The sequence below is a fragment of the Dermacentor silvarum genome, chromosome 2 (genome assembly GCF_013339745.2).
Source record: "Dermacentor silvarum isolate Dsil-2018 chromosome 2, BIME_Dsil_1.4, whole genome shotgun sequence".
NCBI lineage: Eukaryota > Metazoa > Arthropoda > Arachnida > Ixodida > Ixodidae > Dermacentor > Dermacentor silvarum.
Genome location: NC_051155.1, coordinates 224,012,303 through 224,032,550, shown reverse-complemented (window position 1 = coordinate 224,032,550; position 20,248 = coordinate 224,012,303). Strand labels below are relative to the sequence as shown.

The window sequence follows — 20,248 nt, the reverse complement described above, 5'->3', positions numbered from 1 at the left end:
AAGGCCCCGACAGCTATAGCTGCTCGGGGCCCGCTTAGGAAACGGCTTCAGCACCCGCGCTAAAGGTCGATGCCGTATGACTCGGCAGGCTTGTTAGAGGTTCTCGCTCGGGCTTAGAGAGCGTAATGTCGAGATTGCGTTGCGTTCGGCGCACGAGGAAACATCGCAAGTCCTCGCCTTCGAAACTGCCTAAGAAGGAGGTATTGTTCCGTGACGTTATATCCAGAACGGAAAAGTTGAGTGACTTTATGAGGAAGTGGAGTCCTAACCTGCACTAATTTGAGGAGGGGTGTCAAGCTCCTAGCTGAAGATCGGGCAGCTCAGTTCGCCACTGCGCACCAAGCGCAAGCTGCCTAGTGATGTCGAGCACAGGCTGTGTCCCAGGCGCCGCGATACTACCGCGCAGTTAGCAGCAAGGACCTCACTTGATGTACGATCGAGGACGAATACAGACTGGTGATTTCCGAGGGCACAGAGACAGAAGTGGGGACACGATTCGAGCCGGGAAGGCCCTGCTGTTCTACTTACGCCAGTCCGCTTCTATAGACATTCTTTCACCTTTTTTCAGCCATCTTTGTTTCATTTGTTTATTTATACTTATTCGTAGTTTTTCGTTTATGTTAATTCACTCATCTTCGTATCAATTAAAACACTTCACGTGAAACAAAATGCACTGCGTATAGCAGAGCTGAAATCTTCAGCTTTCATTAAACTCTTTCTAACTCCAAGTGGGACAGCCTTAAGTATTTTTAACATGGTTTCTTATATTCAGTGTACAGTGTCATACGCCTTTGTTAACATTGTCATGTTTCGCGCTTCACCTGCGATATCATGCCCTGTTAGCACATTTAAAATTTCGTGCGCTCGAGACCGTTCTCTGAGTCAAAGATAAACGGGCCGTGGCCTGACCCGACGCTGGCACAAAGAGCGATTCTTGCGCTTGTGCAGTACTCGAAGTGCACCGGTCCGAGAGACCGCTTATATAGTGCTCCTGTGCATCCTCCCGCGTGCACTCAGCGCTCACTATTTCTATAGCCCCCCTTTATCTTACCCCCAGTGTAGGGTAGCAAACCGGACAATCGTCTGATTGACCTCCCTGCCTTTCCTCTCTTCGCTTTCTCTCTCTTGTGACTATCAACATCGTTTGGATTTTTACTGAAAGCGTTTTATTTTTTACCACGTCGTGAAACAAGAACTCAAGAACTCAAGAACTCAATGAACTACGAGGAGCACCGCCATGTAATGGGTCGCCTATTATGACTTCATCGAAGTATCTGGGACTGTATCCTGCATCGATCACTTGCGGTGGTATCTTCTCTTTCGCGTGACGCAAAGGCTAGCGTCATTCACTGTAGCAAGAAAGCTTTCGTCTGGTGACCAGCCGACGCTTTCAAAAATCTCACGCTCCCTTGCAAGCGAATTTAATCGATAGCATTTCATGCTCATCAGTGCCGCGTGCATAGCGCAGATAACAAGTTACTCGCGCGTCGACTGGTTATTCCAAATTTCACAAACAGTGTCACTTATTTCCTCTATAGATTCTCACAAGATCACACCCCAGTGTCACGCTATTAGATACTAAACAAAATAGACGCACAAAGTACTTTTCCGCGGTATTTCTCTTATGACCGTCCGCGGCAGTGTACGCTGCATATGCACCAGATGTCAAGTCTGCCACTAAATCTTTCAGTGCCAGGCACATTTTGCACGCGTTTCGACGGCTGACCACTCGTCGTCGTTAGTCCCCCTCGATGACACACGTAGAATGCACGGCAACATCGCATATACAAGCGATATGCTTCTCATTTCGGTGTTTTCTGTTGTCTCGCTTGCCTATATTGCTTGCCGCTGTCACATGGCCTCTGCAGCCGCTGCAGTCTTTTCTTCTGCGTAGCTCGTCGTGAATGGTTCTTCCTTGCTCCGCACCCCACGTGGCACTCAGGCGCGCCGTCGTGAATGCATGTATAGCTCACCGGGCGGACCCGTTTACGATCCACTTCTGCTTCGGCAGTCAGTACGAGCCTTCCAGATATTTTCGCAGCTCATAACGACCCCGCTCTATGAAAATGAAGGCATCTGTCATCTATGTAACAGCTTTGGCGTTGGTATCACCATAGCAAACAGCTTGATCACGAGCTTAGCATGATATTACACCACTTTGTTTTGAGCATGCCAACGCCCTTGTGACGATCTCGCTAGAGCCTCGCTGCAATAAAGCGTCCCGAAGCTAGTTCCGGATTCAATATATTTCTTTCTTTTAAAAGAGTTTAGCTTTCTTTTCGAACTGAGCGTGATTTTTGGTGACTAACTGTTTTCGTGGGCCGATTACGACGAGTGCAGTCTAACACAGCGATAAATAAAAAATTACGAAAAACCAACACAGATTGCTATTCATGAATATGTTTAGTATGCTTTGTGAGGTGGCTATTTGTGGCCCTAGGTTGCACTGTGCGTTATGGGTGGCTGTCCCGTTACCACTGTGCCTTAGCCGTACGCGGGAGCTAATCGGTACTTAGAGCGCTACTAACCAGGAGGTGTTTCACTAACCTCATGCAGCGTCTGCGACCTCCTCTAGTCACAGGCGAAACGTCATACGACAGCGTCTGCGTCTTCGACCAGAGGTGCAGCGTCTCAACGACAGCGCCTGAAAACGCTAGCTGTCATGAGGGAAGAATGCGGGAAGGCGCGGTACCACCGGTACCCGTGGTACCGCAGTACGGTATTAAAGTGTTTAGCTTTCTTTGTGAACTAACCATGATTTTGTTATGACTGTCTAGCCATTTTGTTGGGCTGATCGAGAGGGTAGTGCATTCTAACATAACGGTACCACCATGCAGTGGTACCGGTGGTAATGGGAGCGTTCTCGCATTCTTTCCTCACGACAACTAGCCTTTTAAGACGCTAGTTGCAACGAGGGAAGACGCAGACGTTGTCTTTTGAGGCGTTGCGACCAGAAGCGGTCGCAGGTGCTGCAGGGGATTAGTGAAACACCTCCTGGTTAGTGGCACTCAAACGACCGGTTGTCTCCCGCCTAGCGGGTAAGACACGGTGGTAACGGGAGCGCCGCCCGTAACACACAGTGCAACAAAGTACCACAAATAACCACCTCTCAAAGCATGCTAAACGCATTCTTGGATAGCCAACCGGGGTTGGTTATTCATAATATATTCTTTTTGCATAATAAACCGTTTCAATCAAGTGGCTACTGCCTCTATGATCGAGATGCAGTGCTTGTGAAGTAATACAGGATGTGGACATGTCCGTTTGTACACATCGTACAGGCATCCATTAGTACGCGGCGTTACTGTAGCACAGTGCAGCTTAGCTTCGGTGATCTCGTGAGAAGCTGGTGTATTTAGAAGATTAATAAGTTGTCATTGCGACCACAAGATTTGGTGAGACCTTATGTCAAAATTTTAAAAATAAGAAGACCCCTGCGTGTCAAAACGTCGTCGCCGTAACCATTAGAACATGCGTAACAATTCCCGAGAGTTTTACGCCAATAACAAAATTTAACCTTGTGTCATTTTGCACGGACATCTAGTGACATTTTCGATGCTTATCTGCCGCAAATCTTTATTAGGCCTTTATTTGTTCTCCCCTTAAATTAATTTCAGTAAGTCCATGATGATCACGTTTCGCGATTTGCTTTGCTTGTAGAAATGGGCAAATGCAACAAGTAGCGGATTCCGTGATGTGGCGCCCAAATTCTTCTCTCTCGCGTAGACTCACTGGTTGCTGAAAACGTTATCTGAGAATTCATCTTTCTAGTAAAGTGCGACACACAAGGGAAAAAAAAGAAAACGCATATTTCAAGAGGTTTGTATTTTTGTTGAAGACGTTGTCCATTCAGGAAGAATGTCAACTTCATTTTTTTAATCTCTTCGGATAATGTTATTCCGCGTGAGCTTCTTGCGAAGCGAAACAATCAACAGAAGAATGCAGGCCTACCTCCTCCATTCTTCTTTGTTAAAAGAACCAGAAGCAGTCAACAAAACGTGTTATTTGTAGCTTTTGAGGGTCCTTCGAAAAGCGGTAAAGAACAAAAGGCTGCATGCAGGGAGATGACATCAGTGGTTTCTACGTCAAGGCAACGCTTTAATCCAGACGTTGTTACCAATAATGTAGTTTTTGGTCAAGAAATCTATGAAACTTCCTCCTAAACATCAATGCTAATCGTAATGAGCTTCACAAGACTTGTTTTCGCCTTTCATGCGGAAAATCATTTTCACAGTCATTGGTTCGAATTCACTGATTTCATTATAGAAATCTTAAATCGAAACTGCACATTATTTCACAGGAAGCGTTCCAGTAAACGTAACTTTTACAATATAGCCGCTGGTATCAGTGAACGGATTGCGGAAGAAACTACGTCAAAGACAACAAAACCTGCCGGTTTTTATACCCAATCGAAAACGGCTTTTATATGCGCAGTTACCGCACTTTCTCCACTGACTACGCATGTCACAAAAAAAAGCTTATACCAACAATGCTACATCAATACCTTGTTACAGCAAAAGAACATAAACCGCATGTCCAACTTATCCACTTCGCAATCCTTATAAATAACGGAACATTCTAACAAAATCCGTAGTGCAGCTCGTTGAAGTCGACAAATATCCATAGAAATTTTGGACGCCCCATCATTGCCATGTTTGTACGAAACAATGTGAAAGGAAAAGTCAATAAAAGAAACGACGCTCTCATCGAAAGGTAGCACAATAGCATCGTTTTATGTTTACCGACCACCTTTCAACTGGTCCTAATTATCTGCCTAAGGCGAAACAGTACCGGTGTCTCGTGTGTGTACTCCACTTTAAAAATGTTTATTTTTATTTTTTCTTGCCGAGAATACAAACAAGGAGCTTGGCTGGCGATCGTCGTGTTCGCGATTGTATTCATACCGTGCGGGAGCACGGCATGCACACGGAAAATTCGGAAACGCAGTACGAACGAAACAGTCCCTTTAAGAGAAAAGGAGAAGCCAAAACTAATAATATTGCCACGAGACAGTGAAGGGGCTGCTACTGTCGGTCGGACGAAGACGACGGCGACGAAGAGGCCAGAGGCGCTGAAGATGGCTGTCAAATGTTGGCGAAAAAACAATGACATCGTCAAGGTAGCACAAGCAGGTTGACCATTTCAAGCCACGAAGAAGCGAATCCATCATGCGCTCGAATGTGGCCGGCGCATTGCAAAGGCCGAAAGGCATCACTTTAAAGTTATAGAGGCCATCGGGAGTTAAGAATGCGGTTTTTTCGCGGTCCAGTGGGTCAACAGCAATCTGCCAATAACCTGAGCGAAGGTCAATAGATGAGAAATATTTGGCGCCGTGAAGACAGTCGAGTGCGTCGTCGATACGAGGCAAGGGATAGACGTCCTTTTTCGTGATCTTGTTTAGGTGTCGATAGTCAACACAAAATCGCCAGGTGTTGTCCTTTTTCTTGACCAGCACAACAGGAGCGGCCGAAGGACTCGAGGACGGTTCGATGATGTTCTTGGCCAGCATTTTATCGACTTCCTGTTGGATTATGGCGCGTTCCGCAGCGGAAACGCGATAAGGGCGCCGGTGAACCGGTTGAGCATCACCGGTGTGGATGGAGTGCTGAACAACTGTTGTCTGGCCTAAAGGGCGATTTGCGAGATCAAAGATATCGGAATACGACAGCAAGACCCGGCGAAGATCTTCTGCTTGCGTATGCGAAAGGTCGGCTGATATCATTTTCTCGAAAATCGCCCTTTAGGCCTCTGGACGTAACTGGACGTAACTGGACCCTCTGGTCTGTCGTAGCAAGCACCGGGTCGGCGCTCTCGCCCCGGGGGGGTAGTGCCACGAGACAGTGAAGGGGCTGCTACTGTCGGTCGGACGAAGACGACGGCGACGAAGAGGCCAGAGGCGCGCGACAGCCTTGCATCCGTCGCTGCTGCTTGTCCAAACCTTGTATATAGCCATACTCACTCCCTAAATAAACGTTATCCCCGTAACAATATAATGGTGTAATAAGTGGGTGTACAATAAAATGTATTTTTATTCTCAAAACACTATGATCTTGCAACTGATCTACATTATCGCAAATTTCGAAAGAAGATTGCATTTCTTGATCCGCATCGTTTGTTGGAACACTTAGTGCATGTATTCGGCGCGCATGCGATAGTTTCTCCGGACATTTAGCTGGTCTGCAGGCGGCGAGACTATTCTCCATATCTCCGCAGCGGCTCGCTTCTCCAGTGACGAGGTGCGTGTGAAATGGTGGTTTTTCATTGTTTCTGGACGATCCAGGCAAGCAAGAATTCTAAGCGTTTTAATGAACACGTACCAACAAGTTTGATCTCGCTGCGAAATTAGAGTGAGAGCATACCAACGGTAATCGAAGAAATTAGTTCCAAGTGGCCCTAATAAAAGCACAGACCGGCGTACAAAACAGAGGAAAAAAAAAACTAATGTGCATCGCGCAACGATCCAAGAAGCCAATCCAAAATGACACTGGCAACGGAGTGCTTTAGGCAAGCGAGCAGAGTCGGGCTATGGCGAGCATAAGATTTCTGAAACTGACCTTGAAGTGGTTATATTAAACAGCGAAAAACGTTTTATCGTATGTAAAAGTAAATTTATCACTGACAGCACTTGGTTAACCACTTATGACTCGAGTGCACTGGGGACGGGGAAGGTCCGTTCAGCCGTCAAGACGAGATCAACGAACGAACTCTCTTTGCGAAAACTTTTAATCTTCTTCAACGGAAGCGATGACAGCGTGACACCACACGCATCTCCCTCGAGATGAAGACAGGGTTAGCTCAAAGAAGTTCTAGGTGACTATGTGACAGGGGTATTAGTCACACCGAGCTCTCACTACTTTTTCAGATAAGAACGGGATCAACGTGCACGTCAATTTGAGCTTTCAAAACGGGTTACCCTCTTTTTTTCCTCTATGTGCGAGTTGCAACGAGTTGGGTGATGCTGTTTATTTGAGCTTGCTGGAATCATAATGTGGAGCGGAATACCCTGCAGAGAACAGGATTTTCAGCTGGCATGTGTGTGGTAGTCAGTTTTTTCAAAATTCTATCGTTATAAAGAAAGGTTCGTGCTCTTGAGTCTGCTGGTGTTTCTTCGTAACTGTGAACGTTTTGGACGTGTACTGTCATGTGACCTTGGGCTACTGACACCGACACTGAGGGCATAGAGAAGAATTGCAGTTTGGAACCTGCCTGTTGCGACATCGCCACTCCCATTCGACTCCTCCTGGGACGATGACATGCTTGTGATAGTGAGTGAAATAACTTTTATTGGAGGTCCGGCGAGGACGCGAACTCGTCGCGCACCCGGCAAGTCCCACGTCGGGACCGGCAGGTCTAGCCCACCGGCCCGGTCGCGGGCACGTCGGACAGCCAGGATTTGCTTGTCTATAGAGCGGGGCTACGCAGAAGCGAGTCCCACTCCTCCTTGCTGAACTTGGGGTATCTCGACTCGCACTCCCAGAGCATGCTTGTGACAGTTTATGCGTCATATCACACCGAATCTACTGCCGAAAGAGCCCACAACTACTATCGTTGTAAATAAGTACATGAAAAGCCGTACATTAAGGACAAACGCAGGATCCCGATCATTTATGCGATAAATTAGCCTGATAGTAACTTCATGCACATGACGCTTATGTAAAGTACCTCAGCTGATGTACGAAGAAGGAAACGCTCCAATGTGCGTTCTCACAGTGCTAGTACACTGTACTAGTACTAGTACACTGTAGCGTACTAGTACACTGTACTCCGGCTGCAACTGTCGGCTGAAGCTTTGTCAATGCACTACACAACAGTGCACAAAGTTGCCAACGCCACCAACGACAAGTTGTCTGCTGCATAGCCTGGCGATTCAATCCTTGCCATAGGGAAACGTTCGCATGAGCTCTACACGCATGTGTTTCCTTTAACAGTGAGACGCTCTTCTGTACCAGCTGGATTATTTTTTATCCAATGACAGGCATTTCTACAAAACCTGCAAAGAGTGCGGACGTTGACGCGGTTGTCCATTTTGGAGGTCATGCCACAACTTCTGAACCCTTCGCAAAATGTTCTGCAGACGAATATCTTATAGCAGAGGATGACAGGCACTCCTATCATACAACTTTGCGCTGTGCCGTTTGTATTGAAGTGCTTTTACTTCCTGTTTTTTTCTGTTTTTTTTTTGTAGAAACATAAAGTGAATGGCTTTCATGAAAAATAACTTAGCATCGTCCTGGCTGTCGTGCTAATAGTACAGCTACAGGGGGAGCCAATTTATCTCCTCAGTACATCAAACTATGCAACTAAAAACAAAGGAACTCGTCCTAGTTTGGGGAACTAATTCCAGGCTATTTGCCATTTACTATGGTAGTCGCTCTGTAATAACTGAGCTAGGCAATTCAGCCAGCAGGTGACAGCACGAAGCTGAATTGATCGTATATCGAAATGTCCATCGCTGCAATGGCGAATGAAGCAGGGCTGAAAAAAAATAACACGGAGTTTACAATAAAGGTATATACATGTATTTCTGTTTCTGTTGATATAGCTTTGTTCACATGGGCCTTAAATTACTTTCAGCAGCAAAGTGTGTTTCATATATACCTCATCGAGCGCTTAGCAGCAGCTTTTAGAAAATGAGAGAGAGAGAGAGAGAGAAAGAAACGCTTGCGTCACTAAGCAAAAAGTTGCTGTTGGCGTGCGCTGCTCGATGCCACTCGTTTGACGCACCGCATGCAAGCTGCCGATAGCGTGCCATCAAAGACGCTCACGACTGCTGCAGCAGTAACCAGGCGCCCTTATCTCTACATCACAGATATATATATATATATATATATATATATATATATATATATATATATATATATATATATATATATATATATATATATATATATATATATATGTGCACGCGAGTCGGCGACAAAGGAATGGCATGTTCACTTCTCAAACTCGGCACTGATCCCGTCCCAGCTCATAATGTTTCATTTCTATGCAGTCTATAGGGTATATTCGATGGCTGCTGCTATTGTTTTCACAGTAATATCTTCTCTACGGCTCAGGCGAACGTTAAGTTCTAGCCTTGCGTTATCGCTCGATTGCTCTGAAATTTAGACGATCGGAGAACATTCGCGTTGTGAAAACGGAGATCAACAGGTTTACTAAATGTCGGTTGATGAAGTGCCATTTCGTTGTTAGACGAAGGTAACGTATTCAAGCAGAGCCTGGTTAGAGAAAACCAAATTCTATGCCGAAAATCTCGTCACCTTCACGCCGCTCGCAGTCTTGTGTCCATTATACAGCGCTATCTACACTAACCTCAAACACCTCGTTGTCATGGGAGACGCGACTCGCGGACTATGATCTGGAGAAGGCAAATAGCCCTTCTATAGATCAGGCCCACAGAGCAGCCCGCGCCAGTAGAGCTCTGGACCAAGGGCCCCACTCTTAGGCAGCATAATCTTTTTCGTTTCTTTTTTTCTCTCGTCTTCAATAAAGTTTTCCACACACACACACAACTCACAACGGAAAGACAATTTGCTTTCCCAGACGTGTCGACAAAGCGCCGCCAGTCTGAAAGATAATTTTACTACATCAAACTAGGTTGTTTTTTTATAGCTACGAGATTCCTGAACTGATAGTCTGCACGTGACAGCTATAGGCACGTTCACCGTAAGACCTTGCGTGGTTGTAATCCAACTGCGAATTATCCCGCAGGCGTAAGTCTCGCCTGCGGGATAATATATATATTGGAGTTTGAGATTTGAGGTTCCTGACGTGAAGGAGAGACGGTCCCACTAACTGCGACAACATATATATACATGACTCCCGTGTTGTCTTTTTTTCTCTCTCTTTTTTCTTTCTTTTTACATCTGCGGGCCGCACATTTAATCGATCATCTTTGAGAAAATCAGAAGTACCTAAGATTATATATCTGTGCGAGCTTTGTCAGGCTGAAATTAAGGGGACGCGTCGGTGCCTTATTTGAATAACGTAAATTTGCAACGAGTGTCTGATTCAAAGGTACTAATATGCATTTTGTAGTTCTCTCTTACCTGTGCAAGACACGGACTGTTCGGATTCCTACCTATCCAGATTATTTCCTCCGGCGAGTTGTCATCTTTGTCTAACTTCTTGGTTATTGTTATTTTATTTTGCCTTCAAATGGCTGCGGTAAATTGGTTTTGGAAGGGGAGGGTGGTGAAAAGGCGAGGGAGAGAGTGGTGATGGAGTGATACATTATTCTGCATCGTGTGAGCGGATGAATTGGACGGTACGCCCAAGATGAGGGAGCCTGGTGCCCGCGAACCGCCAAATGTATTCACGTAGATAAGGTTGAATTATTCGGCTAATCCGGCTCGCCTAGAATTTTGGCTGTTCAGTGTTTCTTGGTCATTTACCTCTTTCTTTGTAAGACCAGTTTAATATCTCACATTTTCTTCCGAAGCATCTCAGATTTCTGTTCGGTGCCTACGATAATGCAATTACACGGATAAGTGCATCTTGCATTGCTCAGTGAAGCCCTTGTTTTATTTCGACGGTTCCTCACTGTTTCTCAATCAGCAGAATTTCTTGCATGTGGGAATGCGTTGAATAACTTATCCTTTGTCCTGGCATGTTAACTCGCTGATGTTTTGCCAAATCTTCTGTTGTTGTTGTTGCCTATCACGTCTGTGGCTCCTACCCACAATGGAGGATTGGCCAAGAAATGAGTGGATTATTCCAAATTAATATGGAGCATAAATTTCCGAATATCTATTTTAATCTTTTGGAAAAGCTCAGCAAGCTCTTCAAGACGATGACAAGGTCTCTCATCATTAGGGAATTTCGAGAGCTGAGAATAAACAAACTCTCATACTGGTCAGTCCTGCTGATGACGCTAAGGAACCTTGTAATGCTCGACCTGAATGACTCTACCTCAAATCAGGTTTTACGGCCTCACTCAAACTCAAAATCGTGGCGTGAGGTTGATGCGCTTTCATAAGACTCAACTTTCGAAGGCCGCTTGCGCCCGCCTCATCTGTACATCACCTCAATTTCACACTACTGAGACTGGGGGCGGTTCGTCAATGTCGAATGTACGTAGTTAACTGTGTTTGCCGTGCATAAACCAACATAAACTGGTACCTCTGATATGTATGTGGTTCAAAGTCGTGAAGCCGTGAATCCCTCATTACACTCAAAGATATATATGACGCAGCTGTGCACATTTGGAGCAGCTAACCGAGTCGTTTGAGCATGTACGCATGCACTCAATAGCTATACATGCCGCAGTACAAGCAATTTGAATTTTAGAACAACATAATATTTTTAATGCCAGCTATAACTTAGTATAAGCCTGAAAGGCCGCGTCATCGAAAGAGAGGTGGTGACCTCGGCTTCTAATTCCCCGCACCAGCTATACGCGACCTCGTAGATTTAAACAGCACTTGCTCGATATTACTTAATCGTTTATCGATAGGCGAGGATTGCATATTACATTCAAACAAAAAACAAGGCTCAACCTGGCAGTCTCTGACGACGTTTTTTTGGACATCCCAAACGTGCGAAAAGTGTTACGAAATATGTGACGTCACATTGACCTCAAGAACGGGGTGGGTTGGGAGCGAAACTAACAGAAATGGAAATCTGGTCTTCGATTTATCCGCTAATAATTGACCCCTTTCCTCAAAGAAGTGTAAATACAGTATCGAACGCCACTATATATATATATATATATATATATATATATATATATATATATATATATATACAGGGTGTTCAAAATTAAGCTTTACGGAATTTTAAAAATCGCCTGTGGCAGGTAGCACAATTCTTATCGCTGAGCTGGGTTATTCGAAGAGGCGGACATTAGTAGCACGAGAAATCGAAACACACATTCAACTAATAAACAAAAACTGAGTAATGAACTTCTTAGTTAATTACTTTACGATACATTCAGAAAGCTAAATTTATAATATATGCCGACGACACTAGTTTATTTTTATCTGGAAACTCATCGAATGAGCTCCTGCTTGAAGCGAACGTCATATTAGAAAGCCTCCATAACTGGTCACATGTAAACAGGTTAAAGATTAATTATAATAAAACAAAGGCGGTTATGAACATCTTAAATGGGCTGGTCACTTCCGTTATCTTTCTTTAAACTTGTCAAAATCTGTAGGAGCTCTTTCACGAGGTCACGACTTGTTTCCCGTGAAAGTTAAAAAATTATATATCATTTCACTATTTCATTCTCAAATAAGCTACTGTCATCTTGTGTGGGGAACTGCGGCTCGCGTACACCTTAGCCAACTACTGCTTCCGCAAAAAAAAAAAAAGCTATCCGCATAGTTTCTGGCTCAGACTACCTAGCTCATACCAGACCATTGTTTATTAAACATAGAATAGCTCCCATCCATCATCTAGTGTCATTTACCATACTTCGCGCCTTGAATTCAACTTGAGCTTACCTCGGGCTAAGTTCATAATCCAACTGTCATCGGTGACACAAACGCACACTCATGCAAGCACCAGACGCAAAGAGAAATGGCATCTACCCCGACTTCGCACAACGTATGGCTCCCAAAATGTTGCATTTCGTGGTTCCGAACACCCTTAACACAAACAAATGGTACACAGAAAATATGAACCTAAACAAAAACAATTGCTCAGCAATTTTTTGAGCATGTGGTGGGCTCAAACCCAAATTAGGGTATTCTTTTTATATTTTTTGCCACGGTATAAAAGGAAAAATACTGCTATGTTTGAACTTCATTTACTATATCGTAGTGTGGAATTGAAATCATGTTTTAAACCTTCTGTTTCTGCTATACCACTGTTTTTTTTTACTTCTCAGTGCATTGTATATTTGAATTTTACTTTTGTCTTGCATTAATTTAATTGTAATTCTGCATTGTGCATGGTTTCTTGATTCATAACGTATGTGAAATTGTATTTTTTTCCCTTCACTGCTGCCATTCAAGGCAGCTTTTTCTCCCGGGACTTTTTTCTCTAGGAGAAATAAAATGAATCTTGAATCTTGAATCTTGCAATTTACGAATTGTAGCCGGTGAGTTTGCAAGACGCATCCACTTGGAATGAGTTTCCAGGATGACACCAGTTTCGAGATCTTGTTTCCCAAAGTGTGGAACGAAATACATGGGCGTTTCAGTTACTTTTGTGCTCCAATATATAAAACAGCATTTTGGTAAACAAGTAAGTGGAACAACAGTGCATTTCTACGGCGAGTTAGATGGCGCATATCTCCAAACTGGTGTCATTCTGGAAATTAATTCCCAGTGGATACGCCTGACAAGCTCACCGGCTACAATTCGTAAATTGCAATATGTGTCATAAAGTAATTAACTTAGAAGTTAATTAGTGAATTTTTGTTAAATAGTTTAATATGTGTTTCGATTTATCATGCTACTAATGTCTGCCTCTTCGAATAACCCAGCTCAACGATAAGAATTATGCTACCTGCCACAGGCGATTTTTAAAAATTGCATGAAGCTTAATTTTGAACACCCGGTATATATGTGTGTGTAAACTGATTTTATGATCAGTCGGTTCCCGAGTAAAACGATTTCGCCTCTCCCATGTATTTAGATAGGAGCTAGGATAGGATATAGATAGGAGATAGGACATAGAAATTGTTTTTCTCGGCAACCAGTGCACCGAATTGGGTGAGGTTTGTTGTATTTAAAAGAAAACGTTAAAATATAGTGACTGTTTGAAGCGGATTTTTGATTTAGGCCGTCGAAGCTTTCATAAAAATTGTCAAAAATCGCACATTTTCAGAAAACGAAACTATCAAGCATAGAACTCTGTAACTCAGCATTAAGGAATGATATCCCAATTCTAGAAAACTAGGTGGGGTGATGAAGTTGGGAAATTTGCAGGCGTAAGTTGCAATCACTTAGTGCAAGACAGGGGTAATTGGAGATCACAGGGAGAGGTCTTCGCTCTGCAGTGGACATAAATATAGGCTGATGATGATGATGATAATGATGATCACAATTCTGTAAATTGCATCTGATAGTACATCTAAAGCGGACAAAATAGATGTATTATGCATGGCTCTCAAGTATACCACTTATATGTCAGTAGGACTGCTGCAAAACCCTTGTAAACAATGTAACAACTTCATAAAAGATAGAAATTGATATATCAAACTTGTCAGCTTTGGATGCTCTAACGGATGCAGTTTACAAAAATACTATATGTGTTTTTGGTGCAGAGGTACAGATTTGTAAACTTCGTGGTTATTTTTCCAAACTTACATTTTTTTTTTAATTCCTTTAAAAAAGTTTAGGCCTTTAAAAGAAGTTTAGGCCCCAAATCAAAATGTTGCTTTCAGCAGTCCCTAGAATTTAACTTTCTCTCTCAAGTGCAATAAGTTTCATTAAAATTGGCCCGGCGGTTATCTCAGAAAAGCGTTTCTGTGTTTCAAATGTATTTGAATAGGTGGCATCGGAGTTGGGAGCGAGCTAAAGCTTCCTCTTAACGCGAATTGCTAGTTCGACTGACAGCTTGAATTTGTGCCTGCATCGCGTCGCTCTCAATTTCCCACAAATTTCCCCACATTATGAGATATTGCGGTTACGGAAGAACTAGCCGAGTTGCATACGGGCTCCACCTTCATCGACCACGCATTTGCAACCGAGAAATGCTAACTCAGCGTACGAGCTAATTGAAGACCGGGGCCCGTTTTTCACGAAACTTTTCTGACTAAAGAGCGTTTCCCGATTGGCCGGTACTCGGATTCGTGTATAGCGTGAGGGTTCTTGCGAAAGCAAATAATAACGAAAACTATACGGTAATAATTCTGTTTCTGCGATCACCTACGTCAGCAGGAAGAGTAGAACATGGTTGGTAATCGTAATATGATCTCTGTGAGTTGAACTCGCCGTCAGGAGGTAGGCGTCCACCAATACTGCTGTTCTTATCCCCGTGTCCGGTATTTTGGTGTTCCGTGAATGGTAATAGCTATAAAGACAGACAATATATTTACAGGAACTATACAGACAGGCGATCCCTTGGCAATCGCTTCGGCGACGACCATTTGCGAAAAGAACTTGCGTAAGATAATTTTTTGTAAGTGCAGTCTCTCCCCTTTCCTTCTGTCTTTCTTTCTTTTCATACTCCCAACCCCCTCTCCCTAGCGCAAGCTAAATAATGACACGTGCGCCTTGTGGACCTCTCTGCGTTTTCCTTCTCTTTTCTCTCTGCCTCTCTCAGGCTGAGAACTGCAACAGCGTGGGAGATTTTACATACTCGTATGGGCTAACCTGTCGATGAATTAAGAACTATCTAGGAGCGACGCAATTCATGCGACGTCGTTGAACAGGCAAATAGAAATTATGGACATTTATTTATATGGCTGTCTAGCTTTATTACAAGCGACGTACCGCGATCTTCACAGCTACTAAATTATGGGCTTGCGCAGGCACTTCCCGTAGAGAGTTTCCTATGTGCACTTGAAAAGCGCTATTTCGATCGCGATCTTAAATAAATGTGACTTGATGTCCCGCTCTTTAAACCAAATGAAATCCTATATTTAGAAGCATGTACAAGAACCGGTAAATTGTAATTTATATAGTACTTTTATTATTTTCGAACACTGCATTTTTATGCGCTGTATTGCTTCGCACATTGGACAAGTTCCATAGACTACCACGTTAATACTTGTGCAAGCTCAAACAAAAACATTAGCTCAAAACAACAGCACCACTGCATGCATGCATGTATAATCTTGTTCCTCGGGTGATTTCCATTTCGCAGCCTGCTTGATTAGTTATTCGAGAAAGGCGGCGGGAGTTCTCTCAGAGAAATCGCGCTTGACTTGATAAAACTTACAGCCGCTAAAGGCCCTGTTCGTTCCCGTTCAGTCAAGGTACCGTAGCTTCAACGGAATACCTCTCCATTAGAAGATAAAATAGAAAGGCTAGCAAATTTTCGGCACCTAAGACAACAATGAAAGCTAGATCTTCTTCTTTTCTTTCTTTTTTTGCTGAAAGCATAATATCATGCCGATGAAATTTCCTATTGCGACTCTCTCCTCTTTGCTGAAAGAGATTCAGAAAGAGAATTTAGTGAGTGAGTGAGTGAGTGAGTGAGTGAGTGAGTGAGTGAGTGAGTGAGTGAGTGAGTGAGTGAGTGAGTGAGTGAGTGAGTGAGTGAGTGAGTGAGTGAGTGAGTGAGTGAGTGAGTGAGTGAGTGAGTGAGTGAGTGAGTGAGTGAGTGAGTGAGTGAGTGAGTGAGTGAGTGAGTGAGTGAGTGAGTGAGTGAGTGAGTGAGTGAGTGAGTGAGTGAGTGAGTGAGTCCTTTGCCTAGGTGGTATGCGAGATATTTATGTGACGGCCCACTTAATAATAATAATTTAAAAAAAACATATCCAAGTGGCACATCAGTTGCGCCGCGACGCGTTCTTTAGAATCACGCTCCGGGCAGCCTTTTGGACTCACAGAGCAATCCTTGTTTACGTAAGCTGGAACATGTATCTGGCGGGCGCAGTAGTGGACACGATCATAAATGGCGAATCGACCGTTTTTCGACGCCGCGATGATGGTGTAAATGCCATTCCTCTACGGACACAACATAACAGCACCAACGTCTAGTGGGTAGTAGAGTGATTGCTTAAACTGAAGTAAAATCTTCTTCGATGTCGCTGAGTTTCTCCGAATTTTATTGTCACAGGCCCGGCCAGCGCTTCTCGCGCGAAATTTTCCGCTGTCTCATTGGCATGATTTTACATAGAGAAAATGTCGAAACTAAGTTCAGTGAAAGCGCTAAGGCTTTGCAATGTACTTTCAATGTCACAAGACAACCTCTTCAGACAGGGGACAATATTACAACGTCCAAGTTTCATGAACTGGTGGAAACATACGGCCACGCTGTAGTTGACATGCTGCTGAATAGTCATCCACAATAATGTCACGCTGATGAAGAATTATGCGGTCGGTGGTTATGACACTTCCGTAACTCTTTTCCTTTGAGTGCTCATATGACTGATGGTAACTATAACCTATATTGTCACTATTGGTGGTGACAACGGTGAGTGATGCAAGTCTAACGTTTCAGAGCATCACTTAGTCTGTATGAACGCCTTTGTGGGCAGCAGATAACTTTCTACCTCCGAAATGTTAGTCAACGAGCACTGAAATCAAAGTACACGGATGTCCTTGCATTTCGTCCCTGTCCAATTGCGACGACACCGCGACTGTCAATCGAACCCGTGACCTCGTGCCCATAGCATAACGCCTAACTTAGCCCCCAATGCAGACGCACCGTAAATTGATTGAAGTTTAACTTCCAAAAGCAACCGCCATTGCGCTTTCAGTGATTACGTAGAAGACCCCTGAATAGTTTCTATAAGTGGAGCTATTTAAAACGCACCTAAATCGAATACAACGGGTGTGTTTGCATTCTGCCCTCATACGAATGTGGCCGCCGCCACCGGGAATCAAACCCCCGACCTCTTTCTTGAAAGTTTCGGAATGCTGCAGCTGCAGTGAGCCAACGTGGTGGGTGAATCGGAAGAAAGCGCGCACACACACTTACAGATACACACACACACACACACAAACACACATCGACATATGCTTAAGACCGAGAAATAGTCAACCTCACCGGCTGGGCTGCTGTCCGAAGGTCCGGCACAGCGCTTGGCGTCTCGGGGTGCAAGATCGACGCGCCGCGGTCCTTCGAAGCAGGCTGCTGCGCGCACTCGAAAGCGCGGCCCTTTTTGTCGGCGCGGAGGCGGAACCCGGGCCGGCCCCCGGGTCCGCGCCGCGCTAGCCCATTGGTCCCGGGCTCGCCGCCCGCCGCCGACTCGCTGCACCCACGCATGCTCCATGTCACCGAGTTATGGCATGACGCCACTGAGCGTGTACACGCGTAATAACGGCGGTGACGCCGATGCACTTTGGGGCGTGCGAACAGGCAGTCAGGCGCCGAAGCAAGAGAAAAGGGGGCTCAAGCGTGGGAAGACATTGGCAGCCAAGGTATACCAAGGAGGGGAGAATCACGGTTGGAGCAACAAGTGGGGGCATTTGTAGCAACGTTCCGCGGCTGTAACGCACTAAGCCTGTACTGTAGAAAGCCATATCGCGGCTTTTTGGAACGCGTGAATAAATAACGTCATATTGAGAACAGCGAGGGCGATCCTGACGCAGGCGCCGCGGCTTTTCTGCGCGTGCACGGATTGAATGACAGCGAGTGGACTCCCAGCCGAAACTAAATTAGTGGGAATTTCGTGACCCTCGACTCTAAGCTTTCATCGATCGATCAATTTGGCGTTTAATGAATAAAGAAGCGAATTTTCCCGCAGGGACACTGTCCTGAGTCTCGGCGCTGACATCTTCGCTGAAATTTAGCATACGAGGCGCACACATTGTGGCGTGCATACAGTAGTTAGTAATTTATAACTATGTAACGATGTGTTACTTTAATTATAATAACAATACACGGTATCGTTATTATAATTATTGTGTATTATTATAATAATAATACACGATATATCTACATTAGGATGTAGATATATCGTATGCGCGAGTTAAACCGTGAGAATTACATGAATGAGGGAAGCAAGTACTGACAGAAAGGTGAGAGAGGGTTGGAAGAAGCGTTATTATGATTACGTATACAGGCCGACAGTGATAGTTTTCCTGCGGAGCACGGAAATTTTCAAGAAAACCTATATTTCCTCGCAACCGGTGGACCATTAGATTTACAGAGTGGGTACCAAGAGAAGGGAAGCGCATTCGCGGACGGCAGAAAACTAGGTGGGGTGACGAAGTTAAGAAATTTTCAGGCGCAAGTTGGAATCAGCTAGCGCAAGACAGGGGTAATTGGAGATCGCAGGGAGAGGCCTTCGTCCGGCAGTGAGCATAAATGTAGGCTGATGATGGTTATGGTGAAGGTGGATTAAGGTAGATTAAGGTAATTAGAGTAGATTAGGATAGATTAAGGAGGATTAAGGTGGATTAGGGTGTATTAAGGTATATTGTGGTAGATTAGGATGCATTGCGGTGTATTAAGGTGGATTAGGATGAATAAGGGTGGATTAAAGTAGATTAAGATGGAATAAGTTGTAATAAGGAGGATTAGGGTGAATTACGGCCGATTAATATGGATGAATGAGGAATAAGTTAGATTAGGCTGTAGTAAGATGGTTTAGGGTATATTATAGGGAGGGTTAGGGTGGATAAAGGTCAATTAAGGTGGATGAAGGTGGTTTAAGGTCAATTAGGGAGGACTTAGAAGGATTAGGGTGGACTAAGGAGGATTAAGGTGAATTACAGTAGGCTTTACAAGGCTTTCGCCGTCGCATCTCTTAGGCGATAGCTAAGGACACCTGGGACTTTTTTTACAGGGATGGCGCCGCCATGTAGGAGTGGTGAAACGAAGTACTGCATCGTGACACTAACGAGTGCCGACAGAGAGCGCTACGGTAGTCACAGTGCAGGGGAGGCTCCAACGCGGTATAGCCTGGTGTTGGCACTTTCCGCACATGGATTGTTTTTCGCGTCGCATTAGCTTGTTGCACCTGGTCGCCTACGGAGTGTAGCTTCAACATGCATCAGCAGTGCTTACACGCCGCCTACTACTTCGCTTGCGATGGCCACAACTAAGAAGACTGTTGAGCAAAGTGGCGCAGAAAGGCAACGAGGTCGACGGGCGAATCTCGCTTTAGTCCGGCGAAAAAACGCCAGCGTGAAGCAGAACGCCTTCGCGCGTTCGCAGAGCACGCTGCGAAATCTGCCACTCGCATTTCTGAAGCTGAGCGCGTCGTAACGCAACTGGCTGCCCAAGACAATACGGAGTCGGACCAAAATGCTCGTACCATCGCCGAAGCGACTCGGCAGCTGGACGCCGCTCGCAAACAGGACGCTGCGCACTAAGTGAACCTGCAACACGGTCGCCGGCCTGCAAATTGTGCGCCTTAAGCTGCAGCGGACCATGAGTTCACGAAGCAAGCATGCAACAGCATCTGTGAAGACACGTTTCACTTTCGTGTTCTAGCGATTCCATTGAAAGAGGGATCAACCATAATTTTTTTTTTCCTCGTCACAAATCGAGCGCTCGTCGGCGCTCGGCGAGCGCATGGTACGATAAATGCAAACCAAATAGAGAAGGTCGTGAAAAATGCGCACCGCACGTCACAACCCAAGCCAGCTGCCCTACATAATTCCGAACGCAGTGACGTGCCAGTGTCTACTTGACACGTAAGTTTCATGCATGCACGTGCGAGCACATTCTTGACAGTTCC

General features: G+C 44.8%; 1 protein-coding gene across 1 annotated transcript in view; it reads right to left on the bottom strand.

The window, feature by feature from the left end:
* The window catches only part of LOC119442741 (uncharacterized), a 46,983-nt gene that overhangs the window by 13,029 nt on the left and 13,706 nt on the right, over positions 1 to 20,248 (bottom strand). Inside the window, exon 2 of the mRNA XM_037707740.2 lies at positions 17,608 to 17,812. Within this exon, the coding sequence (XP_037563668.2) occupies positions 17,608 to 17,812 (205 nt within the window). The remainder of the gene's footprint in view (positions 1 to 17,607; positions 17,813 to 20,248) is intronic.